At 43.9% G+C, this 19,603-nt stretch overlaps 1 protein-coding gene across 2 annotated transcripts in view; it reads right to left on the bottom strand.

Annotated features, from left to right (window-relative positions):
- Positions 1–19,603, bottom strand: part of SLC2A12 (solute carrier family 2 member 12) — a 63,904-nt gene that overhangs the window by 43,083 nt on the left and 1,218 nt on the right. For both annotated transcript variants that reach the window (XM_037843352.1, XM_037843353.1), the window contains exon 2: positions 135–1,475. In XM_037843352.1, coding sequence (XP_037699280.1) covers positions 135–1,475 — 1,341 coding nt within the window. The remainder of the gene's footprint in view (positions 1–134; positions 1,476–19,603) is intronic.

The following is a 19,603-nucleotide window of genomic DNA, read 5'->3' as shown; positions in this document are numbered from 1 at the left end:
GAACTGTAAGCTTATAAGTTAGTAAATCCCCATAGTAAAAGCCAACCCATTTCTGGTATATTGCATTTCATCAGCTTTGACAAACCAAAACACAAGGGGAGACAGAAGGGAAGAATAAGGAACAAAATACTTACTTGGTCCTAGACCAATGGAAAAAGCAGCCACATAAACCAACAAGCTGGCTAAGGATAGCCATTTCAAAAAAGCCGGGACTTCCCCAGGGTCTGTGACTATCTGGTGTTCAGTCTGGCTTAGTCCCGCCTTTGGTACGGACGCCAAGATCATCTCCCCTCTCTCATCCACATCATTTCTCCTGGGCCTTAGGGAGTTCCTGCTGTGAGAAGTGATCCTTTCGAAGGGCTCTCTGAGGCTGTTGTTACCAGCTGACAGATTTCCGGGTCCATAAAGTGCAGACTCACCCAACGACTGGTTGATAGGACCATGGCTTCTGCAGATACTGGTGAAGTTCATGTGGATGTGGAGATTCACGATGCCCATGGTAACCAACGAAGCTGCCATCACAGAGGAGCCAACACAGAGGAAGGTTTTGCTGCCGACGTGGTCTACGAGAAGGGTGGCCGGGACGGTGCTGACCACCTTGACAACCCCAACCCCAGTGGAAGCGAGGCTGGCGGCCTCATTGCTTTGAAAGCCAACAGCCTTCAAAACAGTGGACGCATAGAACAATATGTTTGGCTGGCCGGTGGTTTGCACAAAAAATACCAACGTTAGTCCTATCATGATTCGGGTCCTCATGTTGTCCTTTGAGCGAAATAGATCCCAAAAGCTATACTGGGATTCATCTTTCAGGGAAGATTTAATCACCGTGAGCTCCTCGGTTGTGTCCGAGATGGCTCGCAACCTTCCAAGAACCTGGCTGGCGGCTTCCTCGTGTCCCTTCATCAATAGAAACCGAGGGCTCGGGGGAAGAAAGTACATTGCAATGGCTTGCAAGACTCCCAAGGGAATAACAAGGCCGAACATATACTTCCAGCCGTGGGAAACGCTGGCAAATGCATAGTTTGCCACATAGGCCAAAAGAATGCCAGTGACGATCATCAGTTCGTTAAGCGACACAAGAAGGCCTCTCCTGTGTGGCGGGGCAATCTCTGCGATGTAAACGCAGGTGGCGATCCAAGAGAGGGAGATGGAGACGCCGATGGCGATGCGCCCCACGATGAGGACGACGTAAGACAGCGTGAGTATCAGAACGAAGCTTCCGAGCCCGAGAAGGCAGGACGACAGGATAATCGTGGCCCTTCTCCCGTACCTGTCCACGAAGACGCCCCCCGTGAGAGAGGCCAGGAGGGCCCCGATGACCAGGGAGCTCACCACCATCTCCTGCTCATGGCAGCTCAGGGCTAACAAGGCTCTTATCTGGAGAAGAGCCCCAGAGATGAGCCCCAGCTCATAGCCCACCAGGAGGCCGCTGACAGCCGCAGTGACGGACGACAGGAAAGTCAACATACCGCAACCTGCAAGCAGAGGAGACACGGAAGAGGTCAGTTCTGAACTGTCATCTTAAATACTCCGTATCTGAACTGAGACACAGCTTTGTGTAAGCCTTTCTTAGCACTGAGTTTAAATACACAGACACACACACACAATTATGATGATATACTAACAATAAAAATTATTAGATACAGCAGGGAAAGCATTCTTTCTTTTGCGGGAGGAGAGGGGTGACGACATTTTGGAAGCCCAGTCGCCTTCTCCCTCTGATGTTGATGTTTTTAGTTCAGAGCAGACAGCAATGCACAAGAAGCAGATGACAGATGGCATCCGAAGACTGAAAAAATAAGAATGTGGTTAGTTTGTGGCATGGAAATTGATCAGAAATTCAAAGAACCCAACTCCCTAAATGCAAATCCTTTAGGGTAGAGAGGGTAGAAGCCTCAAGAAGTGCTACAGGCCTTGCACTATATAACCTGGGCCAAAATGAATCACCGCTTCCAGGAAACTTGCTTTTGTGTCTCCTTGGCCAGATTCGGGCCAAAATTGGCTTTAGTCGAAGCACAAGAGGATGTTAGGGGTGGGCGAGGGGGCGGGAGTGCCCTAACCGAGTCAGGGCTGTTAAAAAGGAGGGAGGGAGGGAAACTACAGTGTCTGTCCTCACTCTGAGAAGGAGGAAGGGGAATGGAACATGGGGAGAAGAACAAAAAGAACTTGAACTTTGTATTGTTCTACACTTTTAGGTTAAAATGTAAAGACAAACGGCCAAATATTCAGTTATTAATTTTCTGTGGCGGGTACACAGGTGTGTGTTACATTATATGTCTGTAACTCTTCAAAATGGAAACAGAACGAAACAGAGGGTGGCAGAGGGACGTGCATTCCAGATCCAGGAACAGCACCTTCCCAGTCCTCAGGACAGAAAAGCTCTGGTCATGGTTCATGAACTATCAGGTGGTCTGCACATCACATGTGGGGGCCCACAACGATAGTGGGAGGGGGACAAAAATGAATTTGGAGAGGTCAAGGGCACATCCCCTTGGGCCTTGCAGGTCATGGCACACATTTTTATTGCATTCCAAGTACACCCACTGAATGGTCTAGAGGGTTTTGATGCCATGGGTTACTTGATTTTAAGGAGACTATTGCCACTGGGTGGAAAGTAGTTCAAGGGGCAAGAATGGGGACAGGGAGGAGTTTGTTCCCTTAGTTTTGAGAAGAGGTGATGGTAGCTTGGATGTTGGGCATTAGGATGGAATTGGAGGTGAGTAGTGGGATTCAAGATTTATTCTAGAGGCAAAGATGACTACGCTTGCCAATGAGTTGGATGTGGACGGTAGGGAAGTAGCCAGAAGCAAAGGTGACCCTGCAGCTGGGACACTGTGGACAGAACCCTGGCCAGGGGAAGCCTGGGAAGAGAACTGGCTATGGGTGGAGGTGAGAGGAGCAGTGAACATCGAAAGTTCCGTTTCAGACATTAAAGAATTTTATTTGTTTTACCTGTTAAGATATTCAGGTAAAAATGTCAGGTAGGGGATTGGGAATACTTAAGAGGTAGGTCCAAGCTGGAGATATACATATATATAAACTTGGAAGTCAGCTGCACGTATTTGGCATTTAAAGCCATGGGAATGGATGAGGACACTTAGGGAGAAGGAGCGGGGGAAGAGAAGCAGGAATTAGGACTGGGACCTCAGGACCTCCAGCACTCAGCTGAGGAGATACCAACAAAGGAGACAGACTGAGAAGCAGCAGAACCAAGGCGTGTGTAAAACGGGCTGGAAATGTGCTTGGGTACCAGTTTTCATAGGCTGAGCTGAGGCTATTTAGCCCTGCCTGCGGGGGGAGTGGTTAAAGAGTGGCTACTGAGTGATTGTGAAATGAGCAAGTTATATGACGTGATCTACAAACATCTCTGCCCTCCACAAATACCAAAAGCATTTTGCATCTCTGGGATCCTGGTGGGATCTAGGAAGTGAATGACTCCAAATCGTAAAATTTCAAAATAAGGTCAAATATTTAAATGGAGGAGCCAATAAAGACGCAAGTAATCCACAAAAAAATAAAACTAATTTATGAGCACTGCAAACAAAAACCATTAAATTAAATTAAATTAAATTAAATCTGCAATTTATTCTCCTTCTCTCTCTCTCTCTCTCTCTCTCTCTCTCTCTCTCTCTCTCAATTAATCAGAAAACAAATATTTAGCACCACAATTATTACAAGGACTCTCTCAATATGACAAATTCTGAAGTTCTCTCAGGTACTGGGCTATATATTGCAGACAATGCAAGAAACTCTACATTCTGGCAATATCTTTATTATCTATTATTTCTGTTTCATTGGTTCACATTTTTAATGTAAAAATGACGTTGACGTTAAGGAACTTTCTTAGAGGTTCATTCGTGTCCTCAGTTTCCCCATGCTCTCTTTTCCGTATGATCTTAAGAACCTCAACAACTTCCCCTACCACAGGGAAAATCAGGTCAAATTCTGCCCCTTGTATGTAGAATGTTGAGCAGCTTCTTATCTCTACTTGTCACTGTTCATTTTATCTACGCTTGACATGTTAATCAGTGTGTGTGTTTTGGCAATTGTTAAATGGCCTCCGGTTGTTCTGATTGGAGAAAGAAGTGCCTTTGGCGCCTGACCCCGCGGGAGGGCTGGGACTGGCACCGGGAAAGGGGACCCTAGAGTGACAGAGGACCCCATTACCGTGCTGAGGAAGGCATGGGCCACAGGGCCGGTGTGACTTGGGTAGCAGGAGAGTGTCCTTGCTATCTTGTCTTTATCCTTCCCCTTCCTCGTTTCTCCTTTTATTAGATGGGAAATAGCTTTTCCCTATACAAGAATCCCGATCTTCCCTGCCCTATCGTCCTGCCTTACAGTGAGCCCAAGGGTTCGGGGGAATGGGAAAGCAAGTCACAAAGCGGGCCTCTTGTAGTCAGGAACAATCCCTCTCAACAGAAGGGGATTCAGCCTCATCCTCTGCTTCCAGGACTTCCTGGACCGAGCCTCCTATGCCCAGTTCTTTTAGTCGGGACTCGGGACGCTGACAAAATGGGATATGGGCACAGGGTCTGGCAACCGTTCCAGGTATTCAGTGTTTCTCCTGAGACGCAGCACCTAGCTCTGAGGCTAATTCTTCAGAGATGTAATACTACTACTTCAATATGGATGGGCAAAAATTTTATTTTAAATTATATATATCACAGCATATTTCTCTCTCTCCGTGTGTGTGTGTGTGTGTGTGTGTGTGTGTGTCTGTGTGTTGGCAATGTGCTTTCAAAAGCTTAAGAGTTGCATGACCCTATTCCCACATGGGGGGGCTTGCCAACGTGGGGCTAGACGCTACAGAGTTAAGCTGAGGTCTTAGTTGTTTGAGTTATATTTGCTGATGTGCATTTTCCCCGCTACCTGCTTTAAGAGGTGCTGCCCAAAATTATATTCCCCATGCACCTCAATTATTTCTGCCACTTCCTACTGCTGAGGTTCTACTAGGAACCCTCAGCAGCCCATTTGGGGTCTTGCAGTGGAAAGGCCTTAAGGCTTTAAGATTGTAGTGCCACCACAGCCAAGGACTTCCAAACCAGGACATTTTCCTGATGCCATTTTACCATATGAAAACCAAGAAAAGTATTGTTCCAGTGGGCTTGTTCATTTGTCTACTTTTTGGTTAACTAGATGATATACACTAGATGTTGTCCTAAGGATGCCAGAGAGTAGAGGGAACTCCTCCAAGATATGTGGCAGTGAATGGAAGGAAAGAGAGAGGCTGTGGTTTGAAGAAATGGCAGCTAGATGGGGTGTCCCAGTTTGCTAATGCTGCCATTTTGCAAAACACCAGAAATGGTTTGGCTTTCATAAAGGGGGTTTATTTGGTTACAGAGTTACAGTCCCAAGGCCATAAAGTGTCCAAGGTAAGGCATCAACAATAGGGTACCTTCACTGGAGAAAGGCCATTGGCATCTGAAAACCTCTGTAAGCTCGGAAGGCAAGTGGCTGGCATCTGCTGATCCCAGATTATGTTCCAGCTTCTCTCACAGCTCCTGTGCATTCTTCAATATGTTGCTTTTGGAGTGTTTTGTCCTCTCTTAGCTTCTCCGTAGCAAAAGTCTGCTTTCAATGGCCATCTTCAAAATGTCTCACTAAGTTGCAGCTCCTCTCCAAAATGTCACTCTTAGCTGCTCCCAGCTGCTCTGAGGTCCTTCTGTTTGTGAGTTCTTTTTATAGGACCCCCAAGATTAAATTAAGACCTCCCCTGAATGGATGGGGTAACACCTCCATGGAAATTATCCAATCAAAGATCTCACCCACAGTTGATTCAGTCACATCTCCATGGAAACACTCAATCTAAAGGTTCCAACCCAATCAACACTAATACATCAGCTCCCCCAGGACTGCATCAAAGAGAATAGCGTTTTGGGGACATAATATATCCAAACCGGCACATGGGGTTTCTGTTTGCCTAAACATGGGGAGCAGAGTTTGGGGCAGCATGGTGGACTGAGAAGCAGCAGCCAGTGCTCAGGGAAGGGTAAGAAAGAAGAGTCATAATTAGTGCCTTTTCAAAAAGCACCCAGCCTTAAAGGCGAGTGGCTGGGTCAGTGCTGAGGTTTAGCATACCCTAGCATTTTGTTCACAGCCCTGCTTCTTGGGGGCCCTTCTTTTCCATGCTTCTTATCCCCAAAAGAGCCTTGGGAATTCTCAGCTTTTGCGGGAATCACAGAACTGGAAACTTTGGAGACGGAGTCACCAACCCTCTGTGTCTTGCTGCTTTGCTAAAAGATTAGCAGCTGCTCTGGGACGATTTCCAGTTTCCCTCTGGGTGCATGACGACTCCTTATTAAGTTGATAAAGGAAAACCATTCCTCTCAAAGGTGTGATCACCTTTCAGAGGCCTAGTGCACAGAGTGCTGAGCCCTGGAGAAAGAAGGGGCATGGCAGGCACAGGCTGTCACAATAGCTGCATTGTCTGCAGCTCACCCTGCCTCAGATGAAAGTATGACTGGCTCAGAACGTGAAATGCTTGATTTTTCACTATACGAGTTTTTGCTGGCTTTCTTCTTTCCTTTCTTCCCCCATGCCTATTACGCTGAATGTACATAATACACAACTCTAAACTCTTGCTCTCCGAGGGATACGCTACCCTGCAAAGCACGTACCCACACGTTCTGGTGTCTGGCAGCCAAGTAATTATGGTGGGAGCTTCACAAATTGAAGAAACACCCTACTGCATATTTTGCTTGAGAAAACTTGCAGCTCCCCCTACATGGCCTTGCAGTTCTGGTCTGCTGTTTCTTTGCTCCTTCTCCCTAAATGTCAACCCAAGTCCCACCTGCCTGAGGAAGACCAGCCTTCTGCTTCATCATTGCCCTGCCATATTCTGCTGCCCCACCCAGCCCTCTGGGTCCCACTGCCCAGTACACAGAAAGTGTGTCCACAGAGCACTGCTCACATGTGAAGCCTCTCATTCATTTATTTACCTGTTTGTCTCTCCCTATAGTCTGAAAGTTTCTTGAAGGCAAAGACCCTGCTTTACTCATGTCTGTATTCTGAGGTCTAGTCTTTGTCTGGTAAGAGGTAAATATTCCATAAGTGTCTGTTGAATGAATGAACAAACGAATGAAAGGAAACAGCACTCCAGAATTCATTGTCCCCAGGTCCTCTCCTCCCCCCAGTTACATCAGCTGACTTGGGTTAATACACAGTGGTATGTCCTGGTTAGCAAATGGGATTTTATATTCACATAAATGCTTAGCACTTGACTAAAAGGCTATTAGCATTTCTATAAAACCTTTCAGCAATCTTATTAGTTAGTTATTATAGCAGCCTTGCAGGAATGACAAAATGCTTCATTGTTACTTGCATATTAAGAATTTATTAAGCATCAGCCCTGTGCATGGAATTGTTCTCTAGCTTGTCTTCCACAGAACTCTTGAGTGCCCTGTTTTCCAGCCCAGTGGCACCACTTGGCATTTGTGGAAAAGCTGTGCACTTTCCCAGACTTGTACTTCTCTTCACACTCTACCCCGGACCACAGTGTCCTTCCCCTTCCTTCACAGCAAAATATGGCAGGTCAGGGGAACGCTGGTCTGTGCGGTGGAGAATAAATAGTAGAAGCAATTCTAGAATGCAGATAAAAAGGACTGGAAGCTGGAGACAAGAGAGGAAGTAAACATGTATAACTGGGATGGGTGATTTTCTGAGTCAACTTGGCTAGGCTGCAGTGTCCAGTTTTTCAGTCAATGCTGACCTGGGTGGGGTTGTGAAGGGTGTCTTCACAGGGGAGGTAGAACTTGAGTTGAATCTTGACTAGGATCCAGCTCAACTATCAAAAAGCTCTTCTATGTATTTCAAATGGACTCGAGAGGTGACTCTGGAGGATATTCCTAGTGCTATACAGATACCACATTTTAGTCTTTAGTGTGTTGGAATGCCTACAGGGAAATACCTGAAGCTGTCAAACTGCAACCCAGTGACTTTGATTCTTGAAGACGATTGTATAACTATGTAGATTGCATAGTGTGTCTGTGTGACTGTGAAAACTTGTGGCTCACACTCCCTTTATCCAGTATATGGACAGATGAGTGGAAAAATGGGGACAAAAATTAGATGAAGAATAGAGTGGGAGGGAGGGGATAGAAAGATTTAGGTGTTCTTTTTTGCTTTTATTTTTATCTTGGAGTAAGGAGAAGGTTCAAAAATTGATTCTGCTGATGAACGCACAACTGTATGACGGTGCTGTGAATGACTGTACACTGTGGATGACTGTAGGGTGTGTGAACATATCTCAATTAAACTGTATTAAAAAATAAGTACATGAACAATGAGGAGAGGAGGGAAATGGAATGTTCTGGATATTCTTTTTTATTCATTTTATTTTTTGAGTAATGAAAATGTTCAAAGTTTGATTATGTTGATGAAAACACAACTATATGACGATACTGTGAACAACTGATTGTACACTTTGAATGATTGTATGTTATGTGACTATATCTCAATAAAATTGCATTATAAAAAATTTTTTTTAATTTAAAGAAAAAAGCTCTTCTACAAAGCTTTTCCAAGCTCCTCTCTTAGGTCAGCATTACCCTCTTTTCTCTCTTGCCTGGCTTCCATGGTTTTTGGTTTGCCTCCATTACAGCATGCTGGATTCTATTTGGTTATCGTTTTCTGCCACAGATTTGAAGTCCCTTGGGAGCTGACAAGGGACAAAGTTGGTGCCCAGCAGAGGCTTTTGGAGGCTGCAGAAGGGAGATGCCCTGGCTTAACCAGAAACTTGCCCTACACAGACTCGCAGAAGACACACGCTGGAAAGCGTGGTGAAGAGTTTCCCTTGTCCAACGACAGTGAAAGGTCTGAGATACTGATTCTGGGCCCTGCGCCAAGTTTCAGTGTACCCTATGATGGTAAATTTTGGGGTTTTAAGCTTTATCTAACCATTGCCCCCCACCCCCTCTTTATCATACAGTGAAACTCAGACCAACAGAAAACTTGCCCTCCGCAGTCCCTACACCTTTGGCCTTTCTAGGGGGAAGAGAAAAGACAGGAGCTTTGCTTTTTCATTTTTTCTTTTTCCAGTCCCAGATCTGATATTTAGCAGAACTTTCACAGTAATTACTGAATCTAATGTTCTCTAAATTCTATTGGCTAAGTAGTATAAAAGGGTGGGGGGCATTGTTTAAATTTGCATATCAGCACATCCATAGGTTTTGCTTTGTTGTTGTTAGCTATCATTTCTTTCCTGATTACATGTATCACTTGGATTCTTTTCCTTCCTTCCTTCCTTCCTTCTTCCCTTCCTGCAATTCAAAGCCAGGATAAATCTAGGTGTTTCTTCTAAATTTTTGTGCTACTAGTTGAGTCATTCTTCTGATCAGAGAAGTTTTCTTCTAGTATTTTTTTTTGCATTTTTCGTTCTATTTTTTTAGGAATAATTATCTACTTGTTAGTTATTGTACCAGCTAGTGTTTTCCAGAGAAACAGAACCAACAATATGCATGTGTGTGTGTGTGTGTGTGTGTGTGTGTCCACATATATATAAAATCCATGGAGGAGGCTGGCAAGCTGGAATCTCAGTAGGTATTGATGTTGTAGTCTTGAAGCAGAATGTCTTCTTCCTCTGGAAACCTGTTCTTCACTCTGAAGGCCTTTAGCTGATTGGATGAGGTACACCTGCATTACCGAGAGTTATCTCCTTTATTAAGTCGACTGATGTGTAGATCCTAATCCCATTTACGAAATATCTCCACAGTAACAAACAGGCCAGTGTCTGACAAAATTGGACACCAGAGCCTAGCCAAGTTGACTCAGAAAATTAACCATGATAGCTTTGTGTATATATATCAATTTCCTCTCTCGTCTTACCTTCCTGTCCTTTTCATCTGCATTCAGGAATAGCTTCTCGTGTTTATCCTCCACATCACAGACTTCAGGTGGTAAATCTGTCGCTGTAGTCTCTCATCTCCTTTCATGTCTGATAGAGTCTGTTTGCATCTCTGTCCTCAGCCGGCTCCATCTTCACCTTGGTGAAGATTTCCTACATCTCTGTTTTCAGAGAGTCCATTAAAAAAAAATTATATTGAGAGCAGAAATCAGATTTATATATGTTTTCTATAGGAAGAAATTTTAGAATGCATCTGCTTCCTTTGTATTTGAAATGTATTTGCCAGTAACCAGATTTTCTGCATTCTCTTTAAGTCCGCTCCCAAGTCAGTTATGTTACTTTTGACTGCAAGAAACCCAAAACCTGAATAACAGGGGCTTAAAACACGGGAACATTTCTTGTCTAACTAACAAGAAGAGCAAGCTGGGTTTGGTGTCTTCACCCCTCCTTCAGTCCCTGCCCACTCGTGGGGCCGTCTCACAAGCAAAGGCAGGGGACAGTGGAAGGCAGCTCAGCACAAGGGTCTACCCTTGTGTGCCTTCTCCTTTCATCAGGGAGGAAACTTTGCAGACTCCCCCTGGAAGAATTACCCCGATGTCTCATTGGCCAGAACCACTGGGTCATGTGGTCAAACTTAACTGCAAGAGATACCGGGAAGCGAGCATCTGAATCTTTAGTTATCGTGGTAGGAAAGGCAGAAGCTCAGAAAGGAGCTGGAGCAGCTGTTGAGTGGACAATAATAGACACCCTTACTCTAGCTTCCTGGTTGCAGATGGAAACCCCTCTTAGGTCTTAAACTGGAGAAGTAATTGATGTGCACAGTGACTAGCCACATTTTTGGTGCCTGGAAGTTATTTTTCCGATATGGTTCCAATGGATTGAGAAAGGATTTTCCTGCTTCCACATTTTGGTCTCCTGCCTGTGCATAAGGGATATCATTCCTGGATAATTTAAGGCAGTCTGTAGTTTCTTGCTGGTCAGAAAACAGCACATGCAAAACTACAACTTCTAGAACTGCACTACTCTAGCAGCAATCCTAGGCTTTGTCCCTTCTTAACACTTATTTTAGATTCCAAAATGCAATGAGCCACCATCTTTCCCATTTAGCCCAGAGTTGTTGGAATCCTGGAAATTGTATCCCCTGGAGATGGAGAAGAGTAAAAATGGCAGCACAGTGTGGGAAGAACTGGACGGTGGAGCAGGAATATCTGACCCACTGAGAGAGCAGCTCCAGGGCTCCGTGGAGAGGGCCTTCTTTTCCCTGGTTGGCAAAGGCCCATGCTGCTCCAAAGGGGTATGCAGTGGGAATCTGGGGGCCACTCCCAGTTGACTGTCTTATACATTAGGCCTACATCAGCATTTTATTTAGGGTTAAGTCCTAACTCATTGACGAATATTTCTGGCTTTCAGTGCTAATGTAATTTTGCATCTCTTTCCATCATCAGAGTGGTGGGTGGGGTGGAGCTGGAGGACAATCAGCCAGCTGCCTCCCTATCCAGAGATCTCTGATACCTCCAGATGGGAGATTCCCAGTGGGCATGAGCCATGATGAAAATCGACAGAGCCTCTGTGAGGGACTCAACCAGTGATATTTTAACGTTGGGAAGAATAATGACATACACATTTGTACGTCAAGATTTCAAATGTATGTGGATGTGATAAAAAAAAATTCTAAGTGCTAGCGAATGTATAGTAGCTTTCTGCCATTTTATATTTTCTAATCAATGAGTATAAAACTGCAAATACTAATATGAGAAGATGTGAAGTGGTTTTCTATTTAAAAAGGAGTTATTGTGTTCAAAAATGGTGAGAATCACTCCTGGTGTTTTATTTAAGTAAATGAAATGGGAAGAAAACAAATAATATTGTAAACCCTATAGATGGATATCCTTTGGGGAAGAGCACTTAGTTTACTAAAATAAAAAACCCGGATGGCCATGTGGGTGTTGAGGGAGAAGCCAGCAGGGCACGCTGACAATGGTGGACTTTGACAGAGAGAAGGAGAGGAGCATGGTAGTGGGAAGGCTGAGACGTTTTATGTAAGATACAGGGAGGATTCTGACACATACGTGTGTGTGTTTTCAAGAAAGAACACGAAGAGAGTCCAGAAATGTCAGGACAAGTTGTCAACTTGTGGACGGTGGGGGTGGCCAGAGACAAGAGGCCTATGCGTTCTGGAAAAGTCCATTTATAAGAAATTCCTCGTAGTGGATTTGACACAGAGTTTTAAGAATGGGCCTACTTTGCAATCAATTGCACTATGTCCCTCTTTACCTCATCAGTGAAAATATACAAAGACCCTGTGTGCATGGGCTTTGGGAATATCAAGGAAAAGGGACTGGACTCCAAACACAAACTGGAGCAGGGATGAGAGAAAAGACCAGCTGCAGGAAGTGAAGGGCAAGAATCCAGGGAAAGAGGAAGTTGATGCAAGAAATGATGAGAAGAACCACAAGACTCCTGAGGAATATCGTGTGCGTGTGTGTGGGTGTGTGTGTGTGCGCGCGTGTACGTGTGTGTGTGCGTGTGAGGGTGGGAGGAGTGGTGGGGCTCAAGGAGGCATGCTGGATTTAATACTATTGTTATTTAAATATTAAAAGAATGGTGACCCCCATAAAGCTGGAGGATTTGGAAACAGGCAGCTGAGGCTTTCCAAGATTCCCTAACTCTGCCACCACTATCCCTTTCAGAAATTCCTTCCTGATATCTCTAAACTGATGTGTTCTCCTTCCCAAGAATTCCCCTCTCCTGGTACTTAGCACACAAGATGTTGTAGGTTGAATTGTGTCCCCCAAAAAGACAAGCTCACACTTTAATCCCCATTCCTGTGAATGTGAATGACCCTACTTGGAAATAGGGTCTTTGAGGATGTAATTAGTTGAAACGAGGTCACCATGTCTAGTGTCCTTATAAAAAGAGGGAAAATTGGACACAGAGATGGACAGACAGACACAGCGGGAAGAAAGCCATGTGAAGATGGAGCAGACTGGAGTGAGGCAGCTAAAAGTCAAGGAATGGCAAGGACTGCTGGCAAACACCAGAAACTAGAAGAGGCAAGGAAGGGTCCTCTTCTAGAACCTTCAGAAAGAGCATGGCCTGCTGAAATCTTGGTTTTGGGACTTCTAGCCTCCAGGATTATAAGAGGATAAATTTCCGTTGTTATCCAGTTTGTGGTATTTTGTTTCGGCATAAGACACAAGGGTTTCCTGATATGACCTCTGCTGACCTCTGCAGATTCCTGTGCCATTCCCTTCCCCCTCTTTGAACTCTGTGTTCCCATCACACTGAAATATTTTCAGTTCTTGAATATGCCATGCTCTCTTCTCCAAGCTTGTATATAAGCTATTTTTTCTGCCTAGGATGCTCTCTGCAAATCTATTGGCCTCAGTTATACCTTCTTGACTCAGTTTAGCTTTACTGTCCTGTAGGATCCTTCAAACACTGGGTGAGCTGCTCTCCATGCACCACCTTAGTATTATGCACATATCCACGTACCCCAGAGTAGGTTTTCTGATGCCTTATCTGACTCCCCCAATTTTCAATAAGCATCTTCACTGCATGCGCGGCCCTTCTTCACCACTGGACTCACAAACTGGATAACAACAGAAATTTATCCTCTTATAATCCTGGAGGCTAGCATCACATATGATTCCTAGTAGACACTCACTATTTGCTGAATGATTGTCTTGCAGTTACTGAGATTCTTAATCTTTCTGATGAGTTTGTAAAGCCTATTGACAGGGATAATGTCTCAGATATCTATCTTTTTTCACCCTGAAGCAGCCAGTAATGAGCCTCTTACACCCTAGGCACTCAATAACTATTTACCAGATTTAAATGCTCTTAATCCAACTCAACAAAAACTTCTTCAGTCATTTATTCATTTAACAATGAGGCATATTTAAATTTTTTGATAAAGTGAAAAAAAAAGCCATTGCATTTTAAAAAAAAGTAGCTCCAATGTAGTTATTTTAGGTTATTTGGTTTTTCTTATGCCTTTGTTTGATTATGGTTTGTTCATTTTGTTGGGGTATGGTAGGAACATGTTGGAAGCAATGTAGTTATTTTAGGTTATTTGTCTTTCTTATTCCTTTGTTTGGTTATGGTTTGTTAATTTTCTTGGGGTATGGTAGGAACATGTTGGAAGCAAAGTAGTTATTTTAGGTTTTGTTTTTCTTAATCCTTTGCTTTGTTTTATTTGGAATGTTATGTTTTCTTGTTTGTTTTTTAATTTTTCAATAAATAAAGTTAAAAAAAAAGACAACGAGGCATGTGCCATGTGCCAGCACCTGCAGGGGCAGAGACAGCAGACAAGGCTCGTATGGATGCCAGCTGCCACCAGCTGCAGTGGTTATTGTGGGCACTGTGTTGAGATGTTTCCTAGGTCACATCTGGATTTGGTGGCACAGGATGGTGGTACTCATGCCAAATGTTTGCGATCCCTGATGTACAGGCTGGAAATACAGAGGTCAAGGCATCGTTCTTATCTACTGTGAACTACAAGGTACCTTCCAAGCATTTCCACTCTGCTCAGAGCTTTGATACGTACAAGAATACATATTTTATGCTTTATGTTAGGATTTACAATCTCATAGGAAAAGATATATTACATGAAAAAATTATAGCACTAGCTAAAATAGAATGCAATAGTTCTTAACTGAGTGTAACTGGCTACCACGTTTATAGTACAGACAGACAGGCAGTGGAGATATCATGCTGGATGGTATGGCAGGCCAAGTGGAATGGATTCACAGACAGAGGTTCGGGCCCCTGTGCGGCCACCTGTTAGCTGCGCTACCTGGAGCAAGTAACTTTGCCTCTCTCCAGGATGTACCTGAGTATAAAGGTGAAGATAAGTCTGGAATCAGAGTGACCTGGATTTGAATCCAGCTAGTGGCTTTGACATATCTCTTAATCCTTCTGATCCTCTGTGTCCTCATTGATAAAATAAAGATATTAACCTCATTCATAGAGTTGCTGTGAGAATGAATGGGAGAGAAGAATGTCTGAAACGTAATAAGTGCTTGGTAAATGTTAGCTGTCATTCTCAGCCTCAGTTTCCTCTTCTGTGCACTGAGGACATCATTACCTCAATGCATAAATACCTCAAAGGGTAAAGATCAGAAAGGACCACGGTAATAGAAACTTGGCCCACAGTCATCATTCAACAAAGGTTTGTTTAATCTGAACCTATGGGGTCAAGTCTCTGTACTCTGGAGGTGGAACTTTGAAACAGTCGCTCTCACTGATGGCAAAGGGAATAAGATGGGATCTTGTTGCAGAATAACAATCGTGCCTTTTCATGAATTTCTGAATTCCTTTGTTTCCAAAATTGGCAGTACCTACATAAGTGGGCTTGCGTGATGAGAAATTCTTCCTGTGATTTTTGCTTTGGAGTTTATACAGCTTACTTTGCCAGTGCCAAAGAAACACAACATTCCTTTGGGATACTCTCTCACCCACTGTCCGAGTTGAATCTAACTAGGACTTATGCATCTGCAGCTGAGATCTTGTTCCAGGCAGGTTCCTAAATGAGCCTGGCACATAAGAAAACAGGTGAAGGCAGGAGTGATACATTTCGGATAAAATATGGACACAGCACACAGCTCCAGAGCCCAACAATGCCAGGCAAATGTGAGTCATGAGTGTTTCTGAGAAATAACTTCCAATGGAAGCAAACTCTAATAGTTTAAAGTTAAATTCCTTACTTAAGGAAAAGAATACTCCTATAAGTCAAGCGAATGACTGCATTTTCTCCTGGACATTTTGGCAGAACAGCATAAAATGAGTCATTGTTCAAAAACAATGAAAGCCCCTAAGATTAGAATGATGTTATAAATTACTACAGTCTTATAGATTACTTTGACCTAAACTGTATAGAAAAATTCCTATTTTGCTGAGGCAGTCATTTAGCAAATGCATAAAATAGGATATGACACAGGAAAGAAAAGAATACCATTGAACAAGAACAAAACAGGATTAAAAAACCCATGTTAGATGTATTATTCACTACAAAGGTAATATATTTGACTCAGTGTTTCTGCTGGGAAACATTTTGTGGGATTTCGGGCCCTGTGCCTTTAACTGAGACTGACAGCTTTGTGAGGGAGATGGACTGAGAGCCTCCTCATTGGCTATTTGGTCAAAGAGCCCCGTGGGAAGAAGGTTCCAACTTTTCTCCTTTCCCACCACCATAACCGGGTGTCCTTCAAATGGCTCTCATTGCATTATTTTTTTCAATTACTCACCCTTCTGGAGAAAACTGTTCATGAGAAAAAAATTGAACTCAGGAACCCTGACTCCACTCAACTTAAAAATGTTATCAGTTTTTGTTCATACGCTATGAATAAATAACTTTTTCAACTCTTAGAAGCTGAAGCTAATTGCACTCTACTAGCTAAATACTCTTCGGTTCCTCCTATTGAGAAACTGCTACCTATGAAACCACAATTCAAGGAATAGCTATTCTTGAATAAAAAAACAAAACCCCCACACGTCTATGGCAATTAAAACTTGCATTTTAAAACTGGCCAGTTCATTCTTTCTGAGCCCATGTGGAATTGCATTTCCTCGGTATTCTGCAGGGTAGATTGTGTTTTGAGTTCTTATTTTCACCAGCTAGTGTACGATCCAGACCACTGAAAAGTACCCCCTGAGAGCTGATTTGGGTCCGACCTGCTCCCACCGGGCGTGTGGCAAGAAGGGCCACGTTAAAAACATTTAACAACCCACGAAGGGGAGGCACAGTCCTCTCCGAGTGGGCATCGGCAGCTGGTGTGTGATGGTGAGTGAGCCCTTCTGGTTGGCTCCTCAGGCAGCTGCCACCTCTGTGGTGTCTGGGAGGTGGCCCATGGCAGGTGAAGACACCTCTGTGCCTTAGAGGGGACATGAGCCCTGCTGTGCACGCCAGGGCCACCCCGAATGAGCAGGGGAACCCTGCCCGCCATGTTTATCTACAGCCTTGTCTCTCCCTCCGAGATCCCACCCAGAGGGGCCATGTGTCCAGGCCTCTAGTCACAAAAAGCCTCAAATTTATTAGACTTTTGATATGATTTCCAAGGGAAGTTAAATGTACAGTTACAGAGAGCTGTGGACTACCTTGAAAGAGATGTTTATCTTTTAAACTGGTCCCATCACCAGACCAAGGAGTCTATAGTTTGTCAGGAACTAACTTGTCTACCAGTCCTGTCACTTCCTTGGGAGTGTCACATCATACACAACAATTTTTTTTTTTGTTGCCAGCCATTACTTTGTTAAATACATGTATTTTTAAAATACAACCATTTTGTCACAGGTTTTGGAAAGCCCGGACAAATGGAAATGGCCCAGTAGCTCACAAACTCTGAGAGGCCCCAGCCTGCCTGAGGGGGTTGGCCTGTGGGAGTCCCTCCTCTTACAACTACAGCTCTGTCATCAGGTCAGGCTTGTGGGCCTCCCTTTCTCTTCCCTTCTCACCTCTGTTGAGACGAGTGCATTCCTAAAATTCTTCTTTCTATGTCCTAAAAGTGGTGGTGGGCTGCCTGAGCAAGCCGGAGAGAGCTGGACCTGACTGAATTCAGAGGCACCCAGTGTAGGCTCAAGAGGGACAGAGTAAATGCACCACAGCCCTCAAAACGTCGGCAGGCTGACCAGAGTCGTGACAAGCCCGCTGGCCCTAGAGCTGTGGTTTGCTGTGTGATCCTGTTCCATGGCATTTCTCAGGGCTACAGGGAATGGGAGGGAGGGGGGTCTAGCAGGAGATGGCAGGCTGCAGCTGCTCCCGTCCCCACCTCCCCTCTTTCCACTAGAGCGACACTGGGAGGGGACCTGAATAATAATAGGCTAACCACCAACTCAGCTTCTACTTGGAAAAACTAGGGCACAGCCTTAATAATCTTTGAGAACAATTGCCTTGGGGTGGTCATCTGCTTAGCAGAAGTGCATGCTTCTTAAATCCCAGAAAGGGGGCATTTGGCCCTTTCCAATGGGTCAGTGAGTCAGGTTCTCAGCGCTGTGGGTTCCTGGCACAGCTGGGTCTGCAGGGCTAAGCACCTGCACTCATACAATAAATATTGTTCTTGGTTTCTAACCTTTTGGGCAGAATAGAGAGGAAAAAGCAGTGCTCCTGGGAGTAAAGAGAGACTTGAAAGAGCCCTCCCCCTGGTCAATTGTTGTGTCCCACAAAAAAAGGGCAGATGAAGGGGCAGAGGCCACCAGGGGCAGCTCTGCGTCCGCCGTGGGGTGGACTTGGCCAACCACACACCTTCCGGCCTCATGCTCCTCGGGAAGTCTATGCTTTCGCACTTCACCTCTCTATGTATCTGTTGTTGGCTACAGACACCACAGTTTCAAAGCGAGCTCAACGCCATTATACGGGGTCAATTAGAACATGCCCAGGAACCTGAAAATTTTACTGAAAATGCACCCACTTTGAGTTGTAACTTCCTGAAAATAAATTTCAGTTCATTAGCTTCTGGTCTGGAGAACAGAGCACTCTTTTCAAATTTGAAGGGGTGGCCGAGGACACCTGCCAAAATTGGTCATTGTGCCACCTTAGCAGTAAAGAGGATTCAATGGCAGAGTTTAGGGTGTTTTGTTTTGTTTTTCAGTATCTCAGATGATTTAATTACCTTGTCCTGGGTTGTATAACTCATTCCTCTTTGTGCTTGAATTTTTCCATCTAGGAATACAGAAAAACTTTCTACCTTCAAATGCAGGGATATTATGATAAATATTGAGCATATTTTAAATACTCTGAGTTTCTTGGGTGAAAGAAACTATGGAAGTTGAAAATATAAGGAAGTCAAAAGGAGTCCTGGATAAATATTATTTCATTAAACCTCACACTGTCTCCATAAAACAGACTAAAATACAATCCCATTATAAATGAGTGGAAAGGTTAAACAGCTTGTCAAAAGCATGCAAATCTGCACCCCATATTCATTATATTCATATATATGATAATTGCCTTTGGTACCAAGAAATGCTTAAGACAATTTGGGAAAATTTTACAAAAGTAATAATAGAAGGTTTGCATTCAGCAAAATACAAACTAGATATAGCACAAATCAAAGCTGTATTCATTTGAGATTTTAGAGAATATGGCTTCTTCTACATAATAAAAATTAAATTAAATTCAAAAAATTATGTCAAAGAGGTGTTTATTCATCTACCATTTCTTTACAACAACATAAACAGTTGAACTTCAAATTGAATTTTATGCTTGCATTCAACTTTGCAAACATAAATTCCATGTTACCTTCCTTTGGGATAATTGTGAACTTGCGCAACAGAAGCTACTAAGAGTGTACTGTACTTTCAAAGCCATATCAAAATGAAATAATCACTTTTTAACTGTTACCGTGGGGTTCTCTCCTAAACCAACTTCTTGGTGTTTTCTTTGTGACTTTATCACTGATGCTACTTAGCTAGTCCTTTTGTTGCCATCCCAGCTCAGCAGTTCAGTCTCTCCGGAATTCAGGGAAAAGAACTTTGCAACTCTTTTCCTAATACCCCAGAACACATATTTCCCTTGCCTGGCTCTTAGGGCACTTAAGAGCCAGAGAGGAGGCTGGCACACTTAGGGAAAGGGGCAGCCCTGCTTAGGGCCAGGCTATACTTAAAGAAGACCCCAAATACTCATTCTTGACTTGAAATAGTAAGGCACAGAGAGGCTGAGTGGGGTTGAGAATACAATTCCAAGAGCAGACAAACCTAGAACGCAAATGTAGGTACACATCCCCCTTTCCAAGGCAAAGGGTAAATGCCTCTTGTCTTATTGAG

Source organism: Choloepus didactylus, chromosome 7, assembly GCF_015220235.1.
Source record: "Choloepus didactylus isolate mChoDid1 chromosome 7, mChoDid1.pri, whole genome shotgun sequence".
NCBI lineage: Eukaryota > Metazoa > Chordata > Mammalia > Pilosa > Megalonychidae > Choloepus > Choloepus didactylus.
The sequence above is the reverse complement of the archived record's forward strand: the minus strand, read 5'-3'. Positions and strand labels throughout refer to the sequence as shown.